Consider the following 23,824-nt stretch of genomic DNA (forward strand, 5'->3'; position numbering starts at 1 on the left):
TGATTTTTAATTTTTATTTTAATCAAGTGCTAGAGATGAGATGATAAAGTGTTTATTTAAAGGCAATCATTCATTTCTCTAAGTAGGTTGACTGACCTACTTACGGATGACCTATTTTTACTAGATACAGTGGAGAAATATACACGACTTTATTGCGAGTAAAGTAGTCTGCATTGCCACATTATCCTGAAATCCTTTCTATCCTTTTAAACAAATCATAAGTGAGATAAGGTTAAATTATGTACAGTCTGTGTTACCTTTTATGATATTGGATATATATAAAAATATACCTCCAGTATTTTGGCTTCAATTAGGCACATATAAAATAATAATTATAAAAATTGAATAGTTAGGCACATATTGTAAGACATGTGTAAACACTTTCAGACTTGAGCATGCATTTTCCTATCTTTGTTTTCTTTAAAAACAGAGTTTAAGTAGAACAGGAAATGTATATTTGTTATTAAGTTGGACTCAGTGTTTAATGTTTAATAAAATATATATGTATGATTAACATATGTATTTTATTCTGTCTTTGATTTCTGTAATGTTCTACTAGAATATTGCTGGAAAATTGGCACAAACTAAAAGAAAGTTCTTACACTCTGGGTGACAAGCATTCAACTAGGCTAAAAGGAAATATACAAGGAATGATTACAGAGAATTAGAGATTTTTAGGGAAATCAAGTGCCCACAATGAGTTTGAGAAGAGGATGTAAATGCTTCTTTGTTCTAATCACTGGATATATGGCCTCTGCTATTATTGGCTGAGAGGCTCTTGCTATGAAATAAGTAGCTGTAAATACAAAGTTAAAAATGTCTGGCCACAAATCCTTGCATTTAGGTTCCTGTGGTACCACTGTCATTAGTGAATGCATATACTCAAGAGCATAAAATCAAGTGAAAATTGTGGTTTTGTTTCTCTAGCATATGATGGTAATGGAAGATATGCTCAAGGACTTTCTGCTGGGAGAACATCTTCTTTTAGTTGGCAATCAGGTGAGTTAAATGCTCTTGCAATGCATGGAACAAACTCATTATTCAATAATGAAATTAAATCTCTGTTTTCTGCTTTGTAATTGCATTCATTTCTACTACTGAGGTATTTGGCCTGTTTTTCAATTCCTTATTTAACAGTGTCCAGAGGTTTTATGGGCACACATTTGTGGAAAATATAAATGCTGAAAATGTGTTTTATATATCTGTCGGAGTAAAAAGTCAAGGCATTAATCATAGAATATTCTGAGTTGGAAGAGACCCACAAGGATTATCAAAGTATAACTCCTGATCCATCCTGAGGGACCATTCTCAGGAATCACATGCTATGCCTGATAGTGTTAACCATATGTTTCTGTCAGACCTGACCACTTGCTTGGTAAGCCTGTTCCAGTGCCCAAACACCCTCTGGATGAAAAACCCTTTTCTGATATCCAATCTAAACCTCTCCTGATGTAGTAATAGCTATATGTAACGTCATTATCATTAAAATCTTCAGTTAATGGCTTTGGTTATCCTTCTTGACTATGTAGGAAATGACTCCTTTAAAATCTCCAGAGGTAGGTAAGAGGTGTACACTTCAGTATTACTTAAATCTCTTAGATAGCTAAATATTAGTTTTCTCTAGAAGAGTAACAGGTTTGTGTAGTTCTTTGGCTAGTATCTTTGCTGATCAATACTTTATTGGTGAGGTTGGTTTTTCCTCAAAAAAGTAATCCCCCTTAAGTTTAGCTATCCCTCAGCAAGGAAGCAATAATTTTTTAGTAGATGTTTCTCTCTTTGTTTTGTGATATTCTTTAGAAAATGTCTAACACAAAGCACTAACAATCTAACCAACATGGCAATGAACATAAAATGCTAATTATTATTAATGTGTGTATATTGAAGTATAGTCTCATCTGTTTTGCATCCTTGTTATCAGCTAGAATTTACAAAGATGGTGTCTTTGAAACCTCTGTAGACTTTTGATGGATAATGCCAGTTTCCCCAAAAGGTTAAAGCTCTTCATAAATAGAAATTGATCTATTTTATAAATGAAACAAGATCTATCTTTTTGATTTCATAAACAGTGCTGTCTATGCCTGCTTCCAAGCTGGTGTTGAAAATGTTACATAGTACAGATTGCCTCAGCAGCTGCTGTTAAGGAATAGCAGGAGCAGGCTGAACTACAGGAAAATGGAAGCAGGGACAGAGTCCTAAGTGACAACTTTTGCAGTCCCTCAGTGCCAAAGCAAGAGCACCAGGTCTGGAGACAGCAGCCATGGTCAGCCAAATGCTCAGTGACTGCTGGATTGGTCCATGGTGAATGAGGCAGGTCTGAGATTGAACTGGAAAGTCCAGTCAGCAGGCTGGCGTCAGCAAGATACAGGGCCCAGCACAGTCTTGAGTGTAAATGCTGCTCCCAAGGCATGGGGGACAAATGGAACCTGGCAAAGCGTGAAAACCATGTCAGAGTGGACCTTCAATCCCAACAAGTAAAACCCTAGGCGTGGGGAAAGAGCTTATGTAGATCAGTGGTACAATCAGAGCTCTGACACGTGCCTCATTTGGCAGAAAAAATTTGAAGACTATGCAAGTGCGATTACTAGGATATAAGGTGTTTTTCCAGCAGTTGTATTCTCGTCTCTAGTAAGTTCATGCCACATTTTCTCACATCTTTTGTGTTTCTAATGGAAGACAGCATTAAAAGATTTTACTGGATTGAAGTATTGGAACTTACTGCTTTGATTCCAGACACTAGCTCAGCTGTGCCATTAAGTTGGAAAATTATTTGATTTGCTGAGCTTTCTCTTTGGCAAATCAGCAATACAGTTGTTGTTTATTTAATTGCAAAAATACTTTTGAGTACTTCCAGGTTTACTATTTACAAACTTGTTCCACAGTTTTTAAGTGTGACTAAGAGAAGGTCAACAGGCCTTTTCCTTTCAATATACTGTTTTTAAGTTTGAAGTGCTGTATTTGCCATTCTACAGTCTTTCAGAACCACAGCAATCATTCTTCATTTCTCGGGAATGACAGCTAACCATTTAGAAATTCCTTGGCTAATTCCTGAACTATTTTACTGTAAATTTTTGCAGCTTGTGATGAATCATGTTCAAGTACTTTGAAAGCAACCATATTACATCAATTGTGCTTTCATGCAGCCTTTGCAGATACCTCACTGAAGATATTGGACTTTTTATCCATTTTTTGTAAAGAAAATTATTTTTAAAAGGATTGTATTTTTTTCTGTTCAGTTACTTTTATCAGTTCAGTCTGTATAAGAAGCTAAAGTTTTGTGATTCCTTGATAGATATATATATCAGTGTGTACCTGGTTTCTCATTTGGAAGAAATAGATAATGATTTTGAGGAGATATAAAGTACTGTTTTGAGTTCCTTTCTATTAAACTTCTTGTTAGTGAATGAGTGAATCATGGAAATTCAGCGTAATAACTTAAAATTAAAATTCTCTGAACGTGGGTATTTCAAAACATAGGACTAAACATCCCTTTGAATGCTTGTGTCATTTTCTAGATATTTAATTGAGTTGGCATTTACCTAGGACATAATTTGGTCTTTCAAAATGGTGACTGTGTATCTCCATTCAACTGTGATTTAATGAGTAAGGCTTGACCTGTAGCCCTTCTTTTAGAGTCTGGATTTGGTTTTGGTTGGTTGACTAAATCTAGTTTTCCACCTTTGCCTCTTTTGTTTGCACAACACATGTACATACACAAAATTCTTGTTAGCTTAAGGCCTCTGTCTTTTCAAAGTCTGTAAGTGTGATTTCTTCTACAAATCTAAGAGCTGACTGATGAGAGCCCTTTTATCAAGATTGTTTTCAAGATACAAACTCTGACAATTAGTATCAGTAAATTATAATTAAATTATCTTGGTGGATGTTAGGGACTGGCTTTCTTAATGAAACTGAGGAGAGTTTGCAGACAAGTGTTAGATGCCAACAGATATTTTTAGAAATACTTGATTTCTGGAGTAAACTACTTTACGACACTTCATTCATGTTTGTTCCCTTGGGCTTATATGGCCCAGGATTTCACAGCATAGATGTTTTACATGAAATATAAATATTTGTTTGCAGTGGTTGATGATTTACTTTGTTTGCTAACTGGAATGCCTTTCCATTCCGTATATAAACAAACAGGTTTCTTTGAGTTCTCTGGATAGAAATGAATTTTCAGCTATGAAATAGCTTCCAAGTAGAGGGCATGCCAGTGCCTTAAATATGGGTTCTGATTTTGCTTCCTGAAAGACTCTGTAGTCAGAGCATGAATGAGACCATCCATGACCATCTACAGTTTTGCAAAGCACCTGCAAAGCAGCTTCTTCTTTGGCATGTTACTCTCACACCAGCAAGCAAAGAACAGCAAGAGCCCCCAGTTGTTTCAAATGTTGCAGTAACTGTTTGCACACTCATTAAATACAGGTCTTGCAGTGGCTTTTGAGTTTCGTGAGACAGACTGGAGTAGTGATTCTTACTACCTTGGAAAATTTTTAAGCTGTGTTTTTGTGGTATTTTTCCTGATGGACAATGTGCAGTTCATGGATTGGCTGTCTCTTGGCTTGGCTACCATGGATTAGCTACCACTACTTGCTGTCTTTTACTGTCTCCTTGGATTTTCTTTGGCAAATGCAAGAGAAATTGTGTTAATAAATAGAATTTGTTTATGTGGGAAACCTTGGAAAATTGGCTGAAATGATTTTAAATGTTAAATATAACATTTCCCATGTTGTTGCATTTGGAGGTTATGTAAAGAGTTGTGTTGGATGCTTTCACCTTTATTAGTGAGGTCTTGGCAACCATCAGTTGTCTTTGAAGATACCAAACATAGTATGTATAGTTGCATAGTATCTGTGGCTTTCTGGATAGAGAGGGCTCACAACCATTGTGCTTCTAAATTGTTTTATTGCCATGAAATTCTAAAACACCCAACAGCATGTTAAGCAAAATTAAAGTGATTTTATGTGGCATCTCTCTGTTGCCATGATTTATTGAGTGAGCTCTTCAGAAGTAGAATGAAGAATTCTGTGAAGGTGCTAAATGTTGTAAATAATCTGAAAGAAACTCTGGCAGCATTTGTTAAAAGTGTTGATGTGAACCAACAGTAAGCAGACTACCAGAAGTACATGAGTTATGAGTACTTGTCCAGCCTAAGAAGGTGGTGAGTGGACTGGAGCATCTCTCTTACGAGGAAAGGCTGAGGGAACAGGGCCTGTTTATCTTGGAGAAGGGGATCTTGTCAATGTACACCAATACCTTAAGGGTGAATGTGGCCCAGTTCTTTTCAGTGGTGCTCATTGAGAGCATGAGGGCAAACTGAAACACAGGAAATTCCAACTTAATATGAGGAAAAACTTGTTGAGCTGTGAAAGTGAGAGAGCATTGGAACATGCTGCCCAGAGAGGCCATGAGGTCTCCTTCCCTGGAGATTTGCAAAACCCTCCTGAGCGCAATCCTGTGCAACCTGCTGTAGGTGAACCTGCTTTAGTAGGGCAGTTGGTCTAGATGATCTCCACAGGTCCCTTCCAACCCCATCCAACCTGTGATTAAATGAACTTAGAAATGTAATGGCATTTTGGTGCATTTACTAAAATATATTTCCCTGACTCAAGAATGTAATTTCATCCTTTCTGCTGCCTTTCTTTAACTGGGAGATCAACTTACATGAATTCTTGGGCTCACACTAGGAATTTATTTTTTTCTTGAAGAATTTAGTAGGACAAATTATTAGGTCTTTCTTAAAGATATTTAAAATGACATGCTTGATTAGATCTTTTCTTCTAATATAATATTTTTATTCCTAACTCATTGTGAAATTGAATTAAGTACAGACTGGGAGTGTAATAATATCAGTCATCAAAAAACTTGAAATAGCAAATGCTTGGCATTTCAGCTTTTCTAGAAATAAATCTTGTTTTCCTGCTTAAACTTGTTTAAAAATAGACAGTTTCCTCTGCAAGTCAAGAATGTACTATCCTAAACCAATTTTTTATTATTATTGTGAGCATGAAGAAACTGAGCTCCAAATGAGCTAAATTGGGCCAAACGCTATGATATTTCTTGTCTAGGGAATTAGGTATGACAGTTGTGGAAAACTTGGGAAATATTTCTCTTTGACTTGGTACAGTCAGTGTGCACACTGTAGGCATGCTTTTTAAATGTGCCTCTGCTTACAGTAGTTCTGCCTTTACATGTTAAACTGAAGAACCAGATTTTTAAAAGAAATGGTGAATTGATTTTTCTTTTGGATATTCTTTTCTCAGAGATTCTTTCCATCATAAACTTTTCATATGCTTCTCTCCATTGGACCACGGTTGTCTTACCTCACTGGAAATGTAATGATTATATTTAGCCTGGCAGGGCTCTGGGTTGAAGGGCTCTGGTTGTACTTGAGGTCAGAAAAAGGCATAAACTCCACCAGCTTATCTAGAACTACAGTCAGAGATGTAGCCAAAGTATTCCATTCATGATTCCTATCAGGAAATTAAGTTAATTCTTTCTTCTTTTGCTGTCACTATAATTTTTGTGTGGCTCAGATGATAAACATGTAACAAAAAAATGAGATACTAAACTACAAAACACTTTTTTAACTCATAAAAATGTAGATTGAAGCTGGGGCAAGAGTTAAAATTGTCACTGTTTTTTCACCACTATTTAAATTTGTTGCTAACATTTGAGCAAGGTAGCCATGATAGGATTGATTGCAGTGGTCCTCTGGTAGCAATATCTAGTGTCTGCTGGTGGCACACCTTCTGCAGTTATTAAAATTACTTATTCACATTTGTTCCAAGCAGGGCTTCTCAACACCTGGAGTGTGTGAAATAATTTTGCGTAGGTACTACAAGTTGCTTTGCTGATAATAGCACCATTTTTATGAAAACCAGAGATACATTCTCTAGTCTAAAAATTGCAGAAACACATACACTGTGGCCACGAAGGGTGGTTTGGTGCCATGTTAAAAACGATGCGTTATCAAAAATGTTTCCATTTTCTTTATTTTCATTGTTCTGCAAAAAGTTTCTGTGATAATGATAATTCAACAGTTTCTATGACGTTAGAAACTGAGAACACTGACATGAGGGCTCTGTCTACTAAAATTGTTAAATTTGTCTTTCATTCTCTAATACTGTAATTTTTTAAAATTAATTCTAAAATGAAACTTCTTAAGGTGAAAAAGTGATAAACTGCTTTTTTTACTGGTTTCAAAATTTGTTTAATTCTTTTGTAATGAAACAGGTGCTCTGATACAGAGAAGTTGTAATTGCAATGTTTCAGCTGGAAGGCAGTACTGAAGAGCACAGCATGGCAACCTCTTTAGCTGCTTCAGTATGACCTATAAATTGACCTATAAATATTTAAAAGAAAATAAAAATGAAGCAGAATGGTTTAGATTTTTTTCTTTTTTTTTTTTTTTTTTTTCTTTGCCGAGTAGCAGACTGTTAATTTCAAAACTTGGGTCCAGTTCCTTTGGACTATAACTTTATTGTCTTTATTTGGGCTATGCAGGGGATAAATTTGTCCCACTACTGTCAGGTCTGCATCCTGAATTGCAAAATGCCTCCTGGGACTTATAACAACCTCATTTATATTTGAAACTGCAGCTTCTGCTAGGAAATTAAGCAGTTTTATCCTTTGTAGCAAGTGTTTACACTATCAGTTAGAAGGATTTTTAACTAAGGAATTATTTTGCCTTCTAATTGCATAATTTCTTGTTTGTTATTCATTAGTGAAGATATTTACTTCCCATTTTTCTATTTCAGTTGTCCCATATGTCTGATGGAGTAAAAATCATCTAATATTTGCTTTCTGAAGTATTTTTATTCTGTTCAGATGAAATACCAACACAGATGTTCTTTTCTCTCTAATTAGCATATGTTTATATTGCTGTTAAATTAAGTAACTGCAGTAGTGTGCATATAAATAGCACTCAGCAAGTGTTAATGGCAAAGTGGCTTGTCCTCTGAACATTACCTTAGGCTGCAATAATTGCAAAATTACATGAGATTATCTTCTGAATCCAATCCAGGTTCAGCTCAGTCTTTTAGTATGTTCATATGAAAGATAGATCAGGTTATTCCTGTTTAAATAGTTTACTGCTAGCTGTGTGAGTGTCCAGAAGACCCAGCTTGATCTTTGGCATCAGGGCAAAGGAGAGTGACTTTCTTGCCATTTTTCTAATTTCTTGTTTCTTAAGTGCCTGTAACTAGAGTTGGTTTGGTTTTTTTTCCAAACTATGTTAGTGTTTTCCACATTTCTTGTTCACTTGAAGAAGACTACTACACATATTCCTTATCCCATGGAGGTCAGGTAAATTTGGAACAAACCTGCTCTTTCTGGCCTTACACTAATGCATAGTACTTAAGGAACTTAACTTAACTTAATCCAAGCTCTTGTTTTTTGTAGTTTCTTAATGGTACTAAAGAACCTTCTGAATATCTTTGGTCTCTTCCTTCCTTTCCATTATATTGTGACTTCTCAGTAAAGTAGCTGAGACCAAGAGGAGTGGTAACTTGTCATGAAGTAGGAATGTAGAGGGATGGAATCAAAAAGCTTTGACGTGAACTTTGTTCCAGCTACTGTTGCCAACCAAAGATTTTATGTGGTACACCACAGCCTCTGTGAAGGCACACAATGTACCCTCTGAAGCAGTTCAGTCTAGAAGTTGGGCAATGTTAACTTGTTTATAATAGCTGAAACCTGGTGGGAATGCCTTTTGGCTTTTAAATACTGCATGCACCTTTTAAAAAATGTATGATGTTCTGAAATTGAAGTATACTTAAATAAAAGGAGATAATGCGAAGAGTGTGGCAAGATGCACAGATAAAAATGAAGAAGGGTGAGATGTGGTCACAGCACAGCTCCCATTGGCTTCACAGGGTTACTTTGGTAACTGGTTTTTTTAAATTACAGTACCACTTTGTTTAGTATTAAGTATGTTTTACATTGATTCAGTATGTTGATCTATTTCATCATCTTTATACTTGCCACAGCTGGCTGGAGTCCCATTCTGCACTAAACAGGATACGCAATCTGCTTGGGATCAGTACAGAAACTCTGTGCAGGCATCTGCCCAGCCATCTTTGGCTCTCTTAGGAAAGGAAGCTGCTTTCAGCATGGGTGTTTTGTGCTTGACATTAGAAATATTCCTGTTTATTCACCCATTTGTGATCTGACTGAAAGTAGCAGGAAACATATGTGAATAAAACTGTCTGTGTGCACCACTAGGGGATTCTTAGCCTGTTTCTGGTTACTTTTAATGTCACTGATAAAATTTCTCATATTTCCCCCCAAATGGGTATGTCCTGTAAGTTCCTTCAAGAACCTGTGAGCACAATTTCATCCCATTTCACAGCAGTGGAGAACTGTTTTAGGTGACAGTTTTCAGAAACTACTGTGAAAGGTGTTGAGTGTGTTGCAGATTCTTACTACACCTATATAAAGCTGTAGATTCTTCTGAAGAATGAGGCAGAGCTAGATTTGTGAGGAGGTGTGTGGCAGGGCATTAACAGAGTTGGCTCTTCTGTGTGGGAGTCAAGTCTGCAGTAGAATGTAGGTAGTTCTATTTTTGTCTCCTCTGCAGTATTTTTTCCTCTGCTCTCATGGTGAGAACTCTCCTTCTGTGATTTCATTATACATATGTGTGTGATTCTCTATTCTTACAAATGTAGTCAGAGGAGAGATTGTGGTCCCATTTTAAGAAGCTTAAACAGTTTGCAGTTCTGCAGCTGGCAGTTACCATCACTCAGCTAGAACTTACAGTCATAAATGTCATAACTTGCAGCTCTGAAGGCTGCTATTCTGTTTGGATGCCAAGTGAAACAGATTAGTGAATCTCAAATTGGTTTAATCTAATCTCTTTAATCTTTCTTTGGGTTATATTTATCTTCTTTACACTGGTGTGGACTACTAGATACATTCATGCAGTCAGAGTGAGAATCTCAGCAAAGGGATAATGTCTTGTCAAACAGCTTTTGGCTAGTCTATAACTGAGCTTTTCCTTCTACTGTTTCCTTTTTCTTTGCAACCTGTAACACTCTCACTGGCATTCTGAGCTTCCAAGTCTGCAGTCCCCTCCTTGCAGGAGGGATAAGAATTTCTGCATGTGAGCTATCATCTTGGTCTGCATCTACATTAGCATTTCAGACCAGATCTAGAAGGTACTTTTGAAGGGAATCTCCTTTCTGCAGTTCGATACATACTCATTTCTCTTGGGATGAGAGTGAAGTGGAGGATGTTCCCCAGCAGCCCACCTAATTCTTTGGTAATTCCTTCCCTGGGAGAAAGCTAGGCCTGGACTGAAGTACCAGTTGATAGAATGTTTTTGTGGGGCACACCTAATTCACTGTCATCATTTTCCACGGCTTGCTAGTGCAGACATCCTTCAACAGAGTTATTAGATCAGTTTTATCTCTGGAATTCTGATTCCGTCTACATCTCTTTTTGCAACACCAGTGGAATGGGATCAGCACCTATTACTAAGGCTGTGCCCAAATTCCATGTGACAGTTACAGGATGTTTCCTATGACCACCAAAAATTAACTTTGCCTATTAAGCACAAGACTAATTCCTAGCATTGATATTGCAATACCTTTGTGAAATAAAAAGACTGGAAAAACTTGTGTTAGTTAAAGGATGCACAGCATGTATGACCTAACTCTAGGGGCACAATCCTATTTCTGGTTATTTCTAGTAAGACAGCTAAGTATTTTGTGAATATATGTATATATAAAATAAAATACATGTAATCAACTTGTGTTCAGAATTTTCTGAAACAGATAGAAGTTGTATTTACCTATGAAGCAGCATGGAGAGTATTTTAACCATTTTGGCAAGTTATGTTTTCTGTCTTTGTAACTCTTAAATATGTACATCTGTATTATGTCTTAATATTATATTTGTTTTTTGCAGGGCGTTGGGAAAAACAAGATTGTTGACAGATTCCTTCACCTTTTAAACAGGCCCAGAGAGTATTTACAGCTGCATAGGTAAGAATGTGTTAGATTTCCATACTTTTGTTTTTATTCATATTTCTCATATTATCAAAACTCATCTTTCTGAAGTATAATGTGTTCTTACTGTTTGAACAAACTCTCCCTAAGTGGCACATAGAACACAGGAATGTGTCTGGCAGAGGCAGTAAGCTGACAGGTTGAGGAGTGGGTACAAGAAAATGATGCAATCACTGTTTGATACCTGAGGAAATAGAAGACAAACTGTGCTGATGCTAAACTTTGTTCATAAAACAAATTATATATTGCTGTCATTTCTGGAAAGATTTCCCTAAGCATGAGGTATTTTGTAAGGGAGTAGGTGTTTGAATGTATCATTCAGACAAGAAACATTTTACATAGTAAAGGCTTTTTGGCTTTTTTCCTTTGGCACTCCTGCTAAGTGCATGTATTTCTTTCTCATCCATAAAAGTTTGGATTAGAAAATTACATCATAAGCTAAAAAACAGACTTCAGGACAATAAACCAGCTGAAAACAATTCAAAAGCTGAAATAATATAAAATTATCTGCCTGCTTTTTATGACATGAACTTGAAACTAATAAATGGAAATAAAGAATAAATATGTCTAGAAGACTCATTTTCAATTGAACTGGATCCCATTTTAGCTTCATTTCTAATCTTTATCTCTTTGTCTTCAACTTCCTAGCTTCATCACCCTGTCTCTTTCCATAATCACTGTTTTTTAAATAGTGCTAATAAAAATGTCGATCTTCAGTATTTTGCCCATTAACGACACAATCTCTGTAACATTTTCTCTCTCACTTTCTCACCCAGAAAGTCTTCAAATGTCTTGTACTTGTATTCCTGGTACATGAATAGCTCTATCTCATTACTTTTTTACTGGTGTTTTCCTTTGTACTATCTATTCTAGACTTCCATCACTTCTATATGAAATACTTCTTTTAAGACCTCCTACTTTCAGCTTTGCATTAACTTTCCTGCTTGGAACACCCACCTACTTTGTCTGGATAAAATACACTGATTTTTGCAAATCCCAATTATGTCACAAAGTACTACAGTATTTCTGTCCTTTTGTGTATTCTCCATGAGAAATGATGAAGCAGAACAGTCTTTAATATGAATCCATATAACTCAGGAGAACGTTGTATAAGCACTGTGTTTGGGGTTTTCATGTGGCTGTAGAATGTATAAATTACACCATGCTATTTGAGACATCACTAGGAAGGAAAATGTGCATTTACTGTCATGCCAGTACAGTATTCTATGGCCTCTATAAGGTACTGCTTAGGATTACAGGGTTTAAGAGATAGATTGACGTAAGAAAATTAAGCAGAAAATGAGCAGTCCTATGCAGTTTTACAAAAATAATTTGTGAATATAGAAAAATCAGAAATTTCTATTTCCTGGGTAGCATTTTGAAATGCTATGTGAAGAACTCAGTCTACATAACATTTTGGTTAAACTTTACAGGATGTTTACAAAAAACCCAAACAGTTTCCTTGTAAGCTTTTACATACTTTGTGGGGAGGATTCAGTTGGTAGCTTATGGCAAAGATATATTTTATTAGAAAATATTCTAAAATGTGCACTTCGTCTTTGGTAGCCCTGTGTATTTCTTCAGATTTCCTAGCTAGCTACCATAAATACCTTTCAGTATGACAAGGAAAGTATTTCAAAATAAAATGCTTGTAATGGTGCTCATATACCTGAATTACAGATCTTGACAAATTCGTTAGGGTAGGGTTTTTTGTTGGTCTTGATGAAAGAGTGTAAGGAGTTCTGCTGTTCTAATTCTACATATGTTCAATAACATTCAAGCAGAGAGTGTTTGCCTTAAAGGCAATAAGCTATTACCAGGTGCCATTTTAAAATCTCACATTTTATGTCTTGTACTTCAAGAGCATGGGAGGAAATAAAAGACAGAAAAAGGGACGTCTGTTTTACTTGCTGTGCAATTGATTTACATGGGGTCAGCCTGACCTAAAGGTTTGGATTGCTTATGAAGGTTATAAATCCTTTCTCTTAACCTTTCATGCAGCATCTCATTGAAAAGTTTTGTATTCTTGAAATTTGTAAGTCTTATAATTCATTTTGTTACCATAAAGCAGAAAATCTTAGTGGAAGGAAGCTGCAATTAGATTCAATGATGACAGAAATTAAGAAAAAATGTGTGCTTATTATCCAAAAAGTTGGCTGCTTTCTCTTGCATACTTCCTAATATTAGCAGCTGATCATGGGTTGTCCAGCTCTCTCATTGCATTAACTGTGGGGTTATAGAAACAGGTAATATGACACAGGCTCAGCACAGCCTTTTCCTAGGACTGCACATATTAAGCATTTTGCTTCTTTTCTGTGTTAAGGAAGAACTTCCATTTGCCAAGATTTCCCTGCCATTCCTTTCCCACAAGAGTAATTTTCAGCAGAGAAATTCCAAATTTTGTTTACCCTCCTGGTATGGTTGTTGCACTTTTGTTCACTCAGGACAACAGCTACATGTTACAGAATAAAGAACAGCTTTACCTTGTCTAATATTAAAGAACTTTTAGGAGTTCTTAATAGAAATTAAACAGGTACTGCTTTTACAGCCAGTGACTAAGAAACTGTCTGTAAAAGAAAATTTTATATTCTCCAAGCTAACAAAAGAGACTTAAGTATTTGTGTTGCTTCTAAATTAGTAACTCTAGAAAGCCTCATTATTTTATTAACCTTTCTGTTACTACTTTTGCTATTCTTCTGTGAGTGATGTTGAAATAATTTTCCAGTGGTTCTACACAAAAATCTGAAGTTAAATTTGGTGGACTAAATTGGTATTTTATTAAATCAGGGAAATAATTTTCATGGAGACTGATAATCACAGAATCATAGAATGTGCCAAGTTAGAAGGGAACCAGTAGGATTGTCAAAGTCCATCTGCTGGTCCTGTGCAGGACCAAGTGTCACACCATGTGCCCAAGGGCATTGTCCAAATGCTTCTTGAACTCAGACATGCTGTGAGCACTTCCCTGGGGAGCCTGTTCCAGTGCCCAACTTCCCTCTGGCTGGAGAACCTTTCTCTAATATTCAAACTAAACCTCTCCTGACATAACTTTGGGCTATTCCCTAGGGTGCTGTCACTCGTCACCAAAGAGAGGAGTTCAGTGCATCCCCTCATAAAGATATCTTGCTTTATTATTCTTTATTGTATATTTATATTTAATTCTATCATTGCTTTTTTTATTCCCTCATGATATCTTGCTTTGAACAAAGTGTCTAAACCCAGGAAGATTCCACAGAAAGAAGAAAAAAGATAAAACAATTTTAGAGAAGACTCAGGCAAGAACATATACCCTGTTAAGACTGTAAAATCCTTCTTAGCACTAATGAGAGCAATAGATAAGAATAAAACTGTAAGCTCCCAGCTCTCCTACATAAAAATGTCAGAAGAAAGTATCATGGACTTTAAATAGTTGTCTCCTTTGATATGATCATAGAAAAAAAAGATTAATTTTACTTCTCTTATCATCAAATTGCTAACTAATTTCACACAAGAATGTTTTTTCTGGAGTAAGATGTACTTTATCTGTAATTTAAACATTTAAGTTTGCATCTATTTGGCATTAAGTCATACTTTCAAGCTGTGTTTTGTATTTAAATTACAATGATTTCTCCTCCTTACAGTTACTATTTTTGTGGTGACTATATATACAGAACTGCAGCATTTATCCTTTTGTTTTCAGTGCAAGCTTGATTTATTGTTCCAGTTTGGGAATTTTGGAAGGATTTTTTTGGTTTTGTTTGGGTTTTTTTGGTTTTGTGGCAATTTTGGACATTGTGAAGAGACTTCTGATAGAAAGTTTCCTAAAAGCCTAGGTTCTGACTAGGAAGATGTAAACTTTAGTGACACAATTTTGATGGTAGTTTCTGGTGGTATAAATGAGGTGCTAAATGTGTAGGCATGTAGATTAATATTTATGTATCAAGTTTTTGGAGTCATATGTTGTTATCTGATCTTAGCTTTCGTCAAAATACACTGCTACGCTTAATACAAATGCATAAAAAGAGAAAAGAAATATTTATGTGTAGTTTATTCTGATACACTATGTCACCTCAAGCAAGACCTGTGAAAGCTGTCACCTCTGTTCTGCTCGTGTTGGATTTGCTTTGAGTCACATGGCAAAAAAGAGCTACAAGTAACAGGAAATCTCTGAAATTATCATCTGCCATCATGAATTGTGCTCTTAATTGCTCTGATAGCAAACAAAAACCTCTCTGTCTTGATAATGTCTTTACAAAAAGATTAATTGCAGAACATCTGTGCTGTAAGAAACATGTTTTTTAGGTTCAGGAAGGCATGAGGTTCATTTTTCTATGTCAAAACCTTTTCTTTAAATTTTGGTGTACATTGTGCTCCTTGAGTTTTTGAGATGTTCAGAATCTGGACACTGGACACTGTCTTGAGCACCTTGACTCTATGTGGCCCTCTTTAGCAGGGGGGTTGGGCTAGGTGACTTCCAGAGCTGCCTTCCAACCTCAACCACTCTGATTCTGTGATTTAGCAATTTCTGCAAGGTAGCAGCTGGATGACCCCAGCTAGCTCTTGTTCAAGGTTTGTTGTAGTAATGTTGTAGTCTTCCAAAAAAAAAAAAAAAAAAAAGTTAAAATTAGTTTATCTTCATAAAATTATATAATCCAGCAGTGGTTGTTGCATTGGGTGAGACCATTTGCACTGTTCTTAGCTGATGCTCAAATGTGTTATAGGAACAGTAGTTAAAGTTGTGAGAATTAAGAAACAGCTTCAGACTCAACATTGTTTTCAGAACACAGAGTGTTAATGAGATTAAATGTGATAACTTTTAGATCATCTATTTGTTATGAGATGCATATAAATAATGAGTGATTGTTAAGCAGAAGTGTCTCAGATGTGTTTCCAGCTTCACGCTGTGTCAGCAACAGATTAGCTGTAGCAAATGCAAAATTTGGAGCCCACAATCTCCTCTGCAGACTGCCTATCACAGACATTCCTCTGTACAATTGAAAATGATAAGGAATAAAAAGTACTGATCCTTTTCTGTTGTGATGGGAACTTGGTTGCTCTTAGCTAGTGGGAGAACTGGATCCCTCCTCTGAGCTACTACAGATAGTCAACTTCAACTCTGATGTTTTCAGTGTATAAATCTGCATAAGAACATCACCATCACTTACAGAAATAGAAGCTTTTGATGTGAAGACTGCAGTGTAATCTACATCAATAATTTATTGATGGCTATGAATGGATTTTCTGCTGCTCAAAAACCTCAGTGAATCTGCAGAAAATGTGAAATGATTAGTTCCATTCCATTGTTCTCCTTCTGTGTATCAAGAAAATAATCTTCTAGGAAATTACTTTATTATGAAAAAAGATAATATGAATCTTCACAGAGTCATGTGGCAAAAAGAGGGAATGTTTTTTAGTGTATGAGGGTTGTTCTCTATGAAGTCAAAAATGTTAGAACATCTTGTAAATATGATGTGATACTTTTACCTGAAAATAGAGAATGTAGGAAGTTTTCTTCTTTAGCTTTTGATGAAACAGGTTTTACCCCTAAATTAGCCATGTTAAGTCTTAGTTCTCTTAGTAAGTCTTACTTACAAGTTGAGATAATTTATTTTTCTAAGCATTTACATATACACTACAGCATTTTATCTTTGTTTTAAGTGTGATGTTTGACACTGTCAATGGAGTACTAACTGCTATTGGAATTCTATTTTGTATCTAATGATCTTACTATTCTCTTTCAAGATATTGTACATTGTTCTATGTGTCCCAATACATCTTCTTCCAAAGAATTTGCTTATCACATCTTTATTTGATATCACATCTTCCTGTCAGAGTTGCTGTATTTATTCTAGTGACCGACGATTGGAAAGTGTGATACAGGGTTCATTTTAAAAATCTACTGCATTTTGTGTTATGTCTTTTCTAGTTCCCTAATAAATTACAGTAATCTGATGATCTTTTTTCCAAAACCTACCTGAGTTTGCATATGTTATCCTTTTCAAAAGAAATGTAATTTTGCTGCAATCTTTAATAATCAAATTAATGGGGAGTTTGGAATAGGAAAATGAGCTTATGGCATCCCTACAAGCAATACTTGCTACAAACTGTGCATTTGTCTTTAGATCTTAATTTTCTTTCTCTCTTTTTCAGCACATGTAATAAGTATAAAATCTAATTATCTATTTCCCCTATTGAGATAATTTAAAACTACCCTTTCAGCTGTATTGACTTAAGATTTTTTAAATTGTAATTTAAAAAGCTGTTTCAGAAGCAACAGCTTCCTTTGCCCAAGACACAGGTGCACACTAGAATTATAGTGTACCTGTTCTCAGAATTGCATGTGATTATTATCTCTTGAAAGAGTATAGGACCACATGAAATAATTTAAATGGTGATATAGCTCTGCAAGTCTATTTTTAAAAATGAACAATACAGAAAAGCTTTCTCCATTGTGGACTGTTGAAGGAAGTGTTCTATAACTGCATTAGTTTATTTCAATTGAACACAGGAAAGTGGGGGGAGGTGTTGTGTTGTGGTTTTATATGTTGGCAGCCAGAAACAAAAATCTAGGTAATTTTTCCTCATGATTCATGAGTAATGAATATTTAGATTATTTTCTTTTAATATTGTGCTTTATAGTGTGTGCTTCATCCTTTTGTAGCTCATGTTGGGAAATAAGTAAAAAGAGGATACGTTTTTGTCATTAAGATTTATGTAATGAGGCACTGAGTGCATTGATTATATAACAGATGTCCTTATGGTGTTTTACTTGTTTTTAACCTGTTTTCTTAAATACATTTTCAGTCAATACAGAGTTGCAATGCAAAATTTCCAAGATTTCATGCCAGCTGATGGTCCCTGTTTCCAATATTAGCTTTCAAAAGCTGGCTGACTAGCTCAGCTATTGTCAGATTCCAGGTGTTAGAAAGCTACTTCATTTGTCTTTTTTGTAGGAATTGAATTCAACTTTAATATCCTGCTGCATGGCTGTTAGGAGAAATAGCTCAGGTTAGAAGACCCTGTTGTTTCATTTTACTCTAAAGCTGAAGTAAGAGTTTCTCACTGTTTAGTCAATTAAATGTATTCTTACAAGCAATAAGGGAACCTGCAGGGTGTCATGTTTCCCCATTTATGGATTTTACAATTAGGGTGAGTGAATTTTACATCTTGTTTTGGCAGATGGATCACGTACAGGTAATTGTGTAACTTCAGATTTAAGCATATAACATGAATTAAACATAATTCCCTTTGACCTTTCTTCTGCCACCTGCGGTCATACTGAGTAATGAGTACCTTTATAGTAAAAATAATTTCTTGCATTTTAAACAAACTTATGTCCTGCTGAGTAGCTGTAACAGCTTAGCAGGGGGAAAAAAGCTGGATTTAATTATCAGTGCATACAGATAAGTCAAAAAGCCTTTACAGGGTCATTTTTAACAGAGCAATGAGACATCTGGTTGGCTTTTCAGATATTTCAGAATTTCCTAAATGTAGCAGTCAGATCATGCAATGCAATGACTCTGTCATGGGTTGGCTAAAAAAATTAATTTGTGAATGTTAAAATCATGCAGATTGATTCTTTGTGTTGGGATTGCCTGCTTTTCATCAGGATAATCCATGAGTGGATTAACTGATCAATTAACAGCTTCAAATGGCCTTTGGACTAATTATTCTTCAAATACTCTTTAGAATTAGGTCACAGCAGATGGATATATTCATGATTGACATGTAATTGAGAAGAAATATGTATCTATGTACATAGGTATTTAGATAATAGATTCCTCCCAGAAATGAAGAAATTCTAGAGCATACATTTTGCATCTCTGATTTTTCCTTTAAACTACATAAGGTTTTTGTGTAGTGAATTGGAAAGCAAAACCTTGGTTTATGTAACCTTGTTACCATGAGCAGGGACCCCTACAACACAAAGTTGACTTGCACAAAGAATCTCTAACCCTTTTAGCCTCAGTGTAAGTACATACAGAAGCCAGGACTGTATTCTTCTGCACTTGTCAAGATGGAGTAATTCCAGGGAATGTGAGTGTTTGTGATATTGGCTGGGGCCCTGACACTGTGTCCTGTATTTGGGCATAAGCCTTCCTGGGGACTCATATCTTAAATTAAAGTGTTGGAACACCTTTTGTTAAACTAGAGAATAACATCTAACTCTCTGAGGTTGATGGAAATTTCTCCTGACAGAGTTCATAGTTCTTCTCCAGAAGGAAGGCATTGCTGTCAGTGAAACAGAAACCATCACAGTTTGAGTCATTCTGCAGACCTCAGAAATAGCTGCCTTTAGGGTAGATAATGCAGCAGTAGTGAAAAATAAATAAAAGACAGTGATATGAGCTAATAAAAAACATGAGAAGAATTCTCAGAAGGCCTACTATGAATTGAGTGGTCCTGTCAGAAGAGCTGCTGTATTTCAGCAGTAACTATAGTTTTCTTTTTATTTTCTTCCTTTTTATAAAAATTTTCTTTTTAAATGGAGCACTTGTGAGATGAAGTAAAAGTACATTCTTAGGAAAGACATTAGTGAACTCTTCACATTTTTCTTTCCCAATCAGGTGAAGACAAAATCAGTTCAGTTGAGTAAGAGGACAGTATGTCAGACAGTTTTTCACACTCACTTCTACATTCCTGCAGCCTTGCTTCTTTGTGTCAGACCTATTTTCATCTTGGGTGCTAAATGTGATGAAATTAGGAGGTTTTGGTATTCATGTCTTTGTCAGAGCCTCTTAGTTATTATTAAGGTGCTACTAGTACGAAGTGAAAGTGAATTGGAGTTTTTAGTTCCTTTCCTGTGGGAATTTTGAGTGCCAGACATATTTTAGACATATTTCACATTTAGGAAATGCTACTTGTGTATTGTTCAAGACTATTTCAGACTTAGTGTGTTTTTATCTTTCTATTTACATAATTCATTACGAAGTGGAAATTTAAGAAAAAAACTGTAAGGAGACAATTTATTTTAGCCATTCTTTACTGTGTTTGGGTCATGGTAAGTTTCTGAAGAACAGAAAGTAATGATATTTAGGTGTGTAGCATATGATTTTGAAAGGAAAATAACAGTAATCTGTAATAACTATTGTAAAATCATTCTTATATACATGTCTGAATGTAATGGCCTGAGCAAATAGAGGAGTTTCACATACACTTATCAAGCCAATGGAATTAATATTTGACTTATATTTGACTTACATTTAACTTCTGTAGTACATTGCAAATCCCCCTATATATTTCCTTAAATATTAAGGCAAACTATCAATAAAGCAGAAGAAAGATAAAATAAGAAAAAACTTAGAAGATAGATTCAGGATGTCAATTTTTATTTTAGTTTGATACCTTCTGTATTTTTTTCTGATTATACTACTTTCGTAATAGCAATTAAATAAACAGTAAGCTCTTGTAGTGTTGTTTTTTTTTTCCCCAAAAAATATGTCAATTCTGTCTTCTTCGAAGAATGAGATCATCCTAAGGATTTGTGTGGGCTGCTGATTATTATGGAATACTAAGCACAATTTTGTATTCCATATTAGGGGGTTGTAAGTAATCTCTGCCGAGCCAGAGGATTAACTTGCTCTGCAACAGTTAATTACTGTTTCATTTTACAGTAAAACACCATTTAACATTCTGGTCTTTTCTTGTGTCATCACCTGTGACTGTCCACAGCTTCACTAGAGATCTCCATTTCCTGATGTGTTCTGTTCACTTATTGTTTTTCATACATTATCTACGTGCAAATTTATGCTGTAAAGCATCCTGTAATGCATCTTCCTTTATGTTATTCTTGGCCTATGCTATCCTCAGGTCCTCTCATTTTCTCTCCTTTCTGTTGCTTTAAAGAGATCACAGTTCAAATTTGACAAATTCTTCCCCTTTTTACTTTGTATTAATTCCTCAGAATGTTTTTCCTTGTGTTATTTCTGACTAATTAGTATCTGTGACTTTCATATTCTCTAGTGTTTGGTTTACACATATGAAAATTCTTCTGCATCTGCAATGGTATAGACTTGAACCAGAAGTGTTAACTGGTAGTGGTGTAAGTAGATTGATACATACAACCTGAGAATTAAGTCCCTAAATAATGTGTATACAAGAAACAAAAATCATTGGTTTGTTGTTATTTTTGGATCTGTTATTGATTTCTCTGCCCAGCGTATAAATGGGTTAGACACACAGGATGACAGCAGAAGTTTTGTTTTTGTGTCCACAGTAGGATTTCTGAGATAATAGATTAGTGCTACTGCTTATTTTAGTGATCTAAAAAATATGTGTTGCAAGTGAATACAATGATAATATAACTATTAGGGGCAGGATTGCCTACTTTTGATAGGGTTAAATGAAGTAAAGGTGGTCCTGTCTTTGTAACCTTTCCCCTTCTGGACTGAAGTTCAGATCAAGTAGCTAAATATTAGAAGTCTTTCTTTCTGCCCTCTGCTTTAACCCTGTGCATGGGAACTGTGGGATAAATCAATCGTGGTCTTAAAGCTAAACAAGAAATTATAAGTTATTAGGACAGAAATCCTGCTGACAGCAGGTTCAAATAAAGGAAGTGTGCAAGTTATGCTCTCAGTTTAAAACTGTAATTGGAAGCTGGCCACTTAACAGTGTGCTGCTAACAGTACTGTTTGATTTCCTGTACCCATGAAGCTTATCAGGATTGTTGGTTTTTACAATATGTTGCAAAATTAAAGATAGAACTAAGGGGATATTTGGAAGAGTGAGTCAGCTAGGCTTAAGCAAACAGTTTTGTTACACAGCATGGCTGTGAAAAGTAAGAGATTTTCCTTGCATCAAATGTTGCATACAGTTCAAAGGTTACCAATCTTACCAATGGACCTTATGTGGATCTCAAGCAGCGTTAAGAGAGGTTTTCCTGATGGGTTTTCCTGATCTCCCATCATTCTTTTGACACAGACTAATCTAAGTTTTGAAATACAGGAGGGAAGGGATGGCAAAACCAACTACCCTAAGACTGAATTTCCTGTTGCTCATGAAAGCGTGGGAGTCATGGGGACCTTCTGTCATCACCCATGTCTGGATTATTCTCTAGCTCATTGGTCCTTCTAAACCCCAAAGTAAATGGGGTTGATTATACAGATCATGATCAAGGTCAGGGCAAGTATTTTATACAATCAGGAGGCACATTCCCTAGGTTATGGGCATGATTAATGTAGGTGAATCCATTGTAGTGGTGTCTATTGCTTCACCTTTCTGAATTGCAACTATTTTTCTATTCATCTGTACATTTAGTGGTGGTTAAAATAGATTGAAATAGTGAAGATTAAGGAATATTTTCATTACAGATATTAATTAGCAGTATTTTAAATTTGAAAAAAAGGTAATTTAGCAATTCAAAGACAAATAAAAATTAGGAAAAAACAAACTGTGCTACAAAAGGCTCTGTCCCCTCTTATACTGTTTATTGTATAAAATGTAGCAAGCTGGTAGGGCTTAATTGATTATAAGAATTCTACATTATTGGTTGTTGGATATGTTTGCTTGTTTGTTTGTAGGTTTTTTGCATGATAATATGTGGAGAACAAGCTAAAACAGTATCAATTCCTGTTTGTCACATAAATGACAGTTTCAGCTAGAAAGTTTTACTATAAATAGTAACATCAATAATGTGCCTGCATACAAAAAATACTGATTCCTTTCTCAGTTATTTTGTTTTCAGGGTTTATGAGAAATGGAGAACTACTGTGAAAGTCCTGGCAGAGGCAGGGATACTCACATTTGACCGCTAAGCTGGCATACTGTTGTTCCCAGTTATTCAAGTATTCTAAAAAAAAGATACTTTTTTCTCTTAGAAAAATAGACTATTCAGTTTTTCATTTATTCATTTTGAATTTTATTGTAACTAAAATTCCTGTGTTTTTTTTAATTAATACCATCTGGTTTTCCACATTTCAGGGATACCACTGTACAAAGCCTTACCCTACAACCTTCTGTAAAGGATGGTCTTATTGTATATGAAGATTCACCACTGGTCAGTAGCAGCATTTAGATTTTATATTTGGAAATGTTTTTGATTTAAAATGTTGGTGATTTGGTTTTTCATGGCATAGTGAATGGGCATAATAAAAAACATTTTATTAATTTTTATTTAGTCACATTTGCTGTGCTAAATGTGAACAAGATTATCATCTTGGGAGTCTCCACATACAAAATGAGTATGGAAAATAATCTAGTATTAACCTGGCACATTCTAACTGTTAGATTGGTATTTGCCTCCTTCTTTGTAGCACCTCACACCTACATGCTAAGTTGGGCTCCTAACAGCTGTTGCAGCCATTCTTCAGTTTTCAGCTACATACTGACAGTCTAGATGCAAACTGGCTTGGCACTTCTCTGTCTGCACTCCAAGTTGTTCACAGTCAGGCTCTTCACTTCCCTCCCTAGCACACCCATTTTCATCCCTATCCAGGAGAAATGGAAACACACAGCTTTTCTGCCTCCTCTTCCTTCTGTTGTGGTTTGGTCCCAGCTTATCCCTATTCTGAGTCCCTGAGGTGTCACTGCAGCTCACTGAGAAATCAGAATGCAGCTCCTTGTAGGGCAGTGATGTTATGATTCCTTTCTCTTCTAGGTAAAAGCAGTGAAGTTCGGACATATTTTGGTAATTGACGAGGCAGACAAAGCACCAACAAATGTTACCTGTATCTTAAAAACTTTAGTAGAAAGTGGGGAAATGGTTTTGTCAGATGGAAGGCGAATTGTTGCCAGTAAGTAGAGCCAAAGTTTTCTTAATTTCAGTAAAATGTAACGTGTTGCTGGTTTTCAGCAATAACATTGCTGAGTAGGGACACAGACCAGTCCAAATGTATAAATTG

The 23,824-nt window shown here is 35.6% G+C and overlaps 1 protein-coding gene across 1 annotated transcript in view; it reads left to right on the forward strand.

Annotated features, from left to right (window-relative positions):
• Positions 1 to 23,824, forward strand: part of VWA8 (von Willebrand factor A domain containing 8) — a 178,474-nt gene that overhangs the window by 73,901 nt on the left and 80,749 nt on the right. The window contains exons 20-23 of the mRNA XM_056484352.1: positions 928 to 999; positions 10,906 to 10,982; positions 22,905 to 22,980; positions 23,581 to 23,716. Coding sequence (XP_056340327.1) covers positions 928 to 999; positions 10,906 to 10,982; positions 22,905 to 22,980; positions 23,581 to 23,716 — 361 coding nt within the window. The remainder of the gene's footprint in view (positions 1 to 927; positions 1,000 to 10,905; positions 10,983 to 22,904; positions 22,981 to 23,580; positions 23,717 to 23,824) is intronic.

The sequence above is a fragment of the Oenanthe melanoleuca genome, chromosome 1, assembly GCF_029582105.1.
Source record: "Oenanthe melanoleuca isolate GR-GAL-2019-014 chromosome 1, OMel1.0, whole genome shotgun sequence".
In the NCBI taxonomy this organism is placed as follows: domain Eukaryota; kingdom Metazoa; phylum Chordata; class Aves; order Passeriformes; family Muscicapidae; genus Oenanthe; species Oenanthe melanoleuca.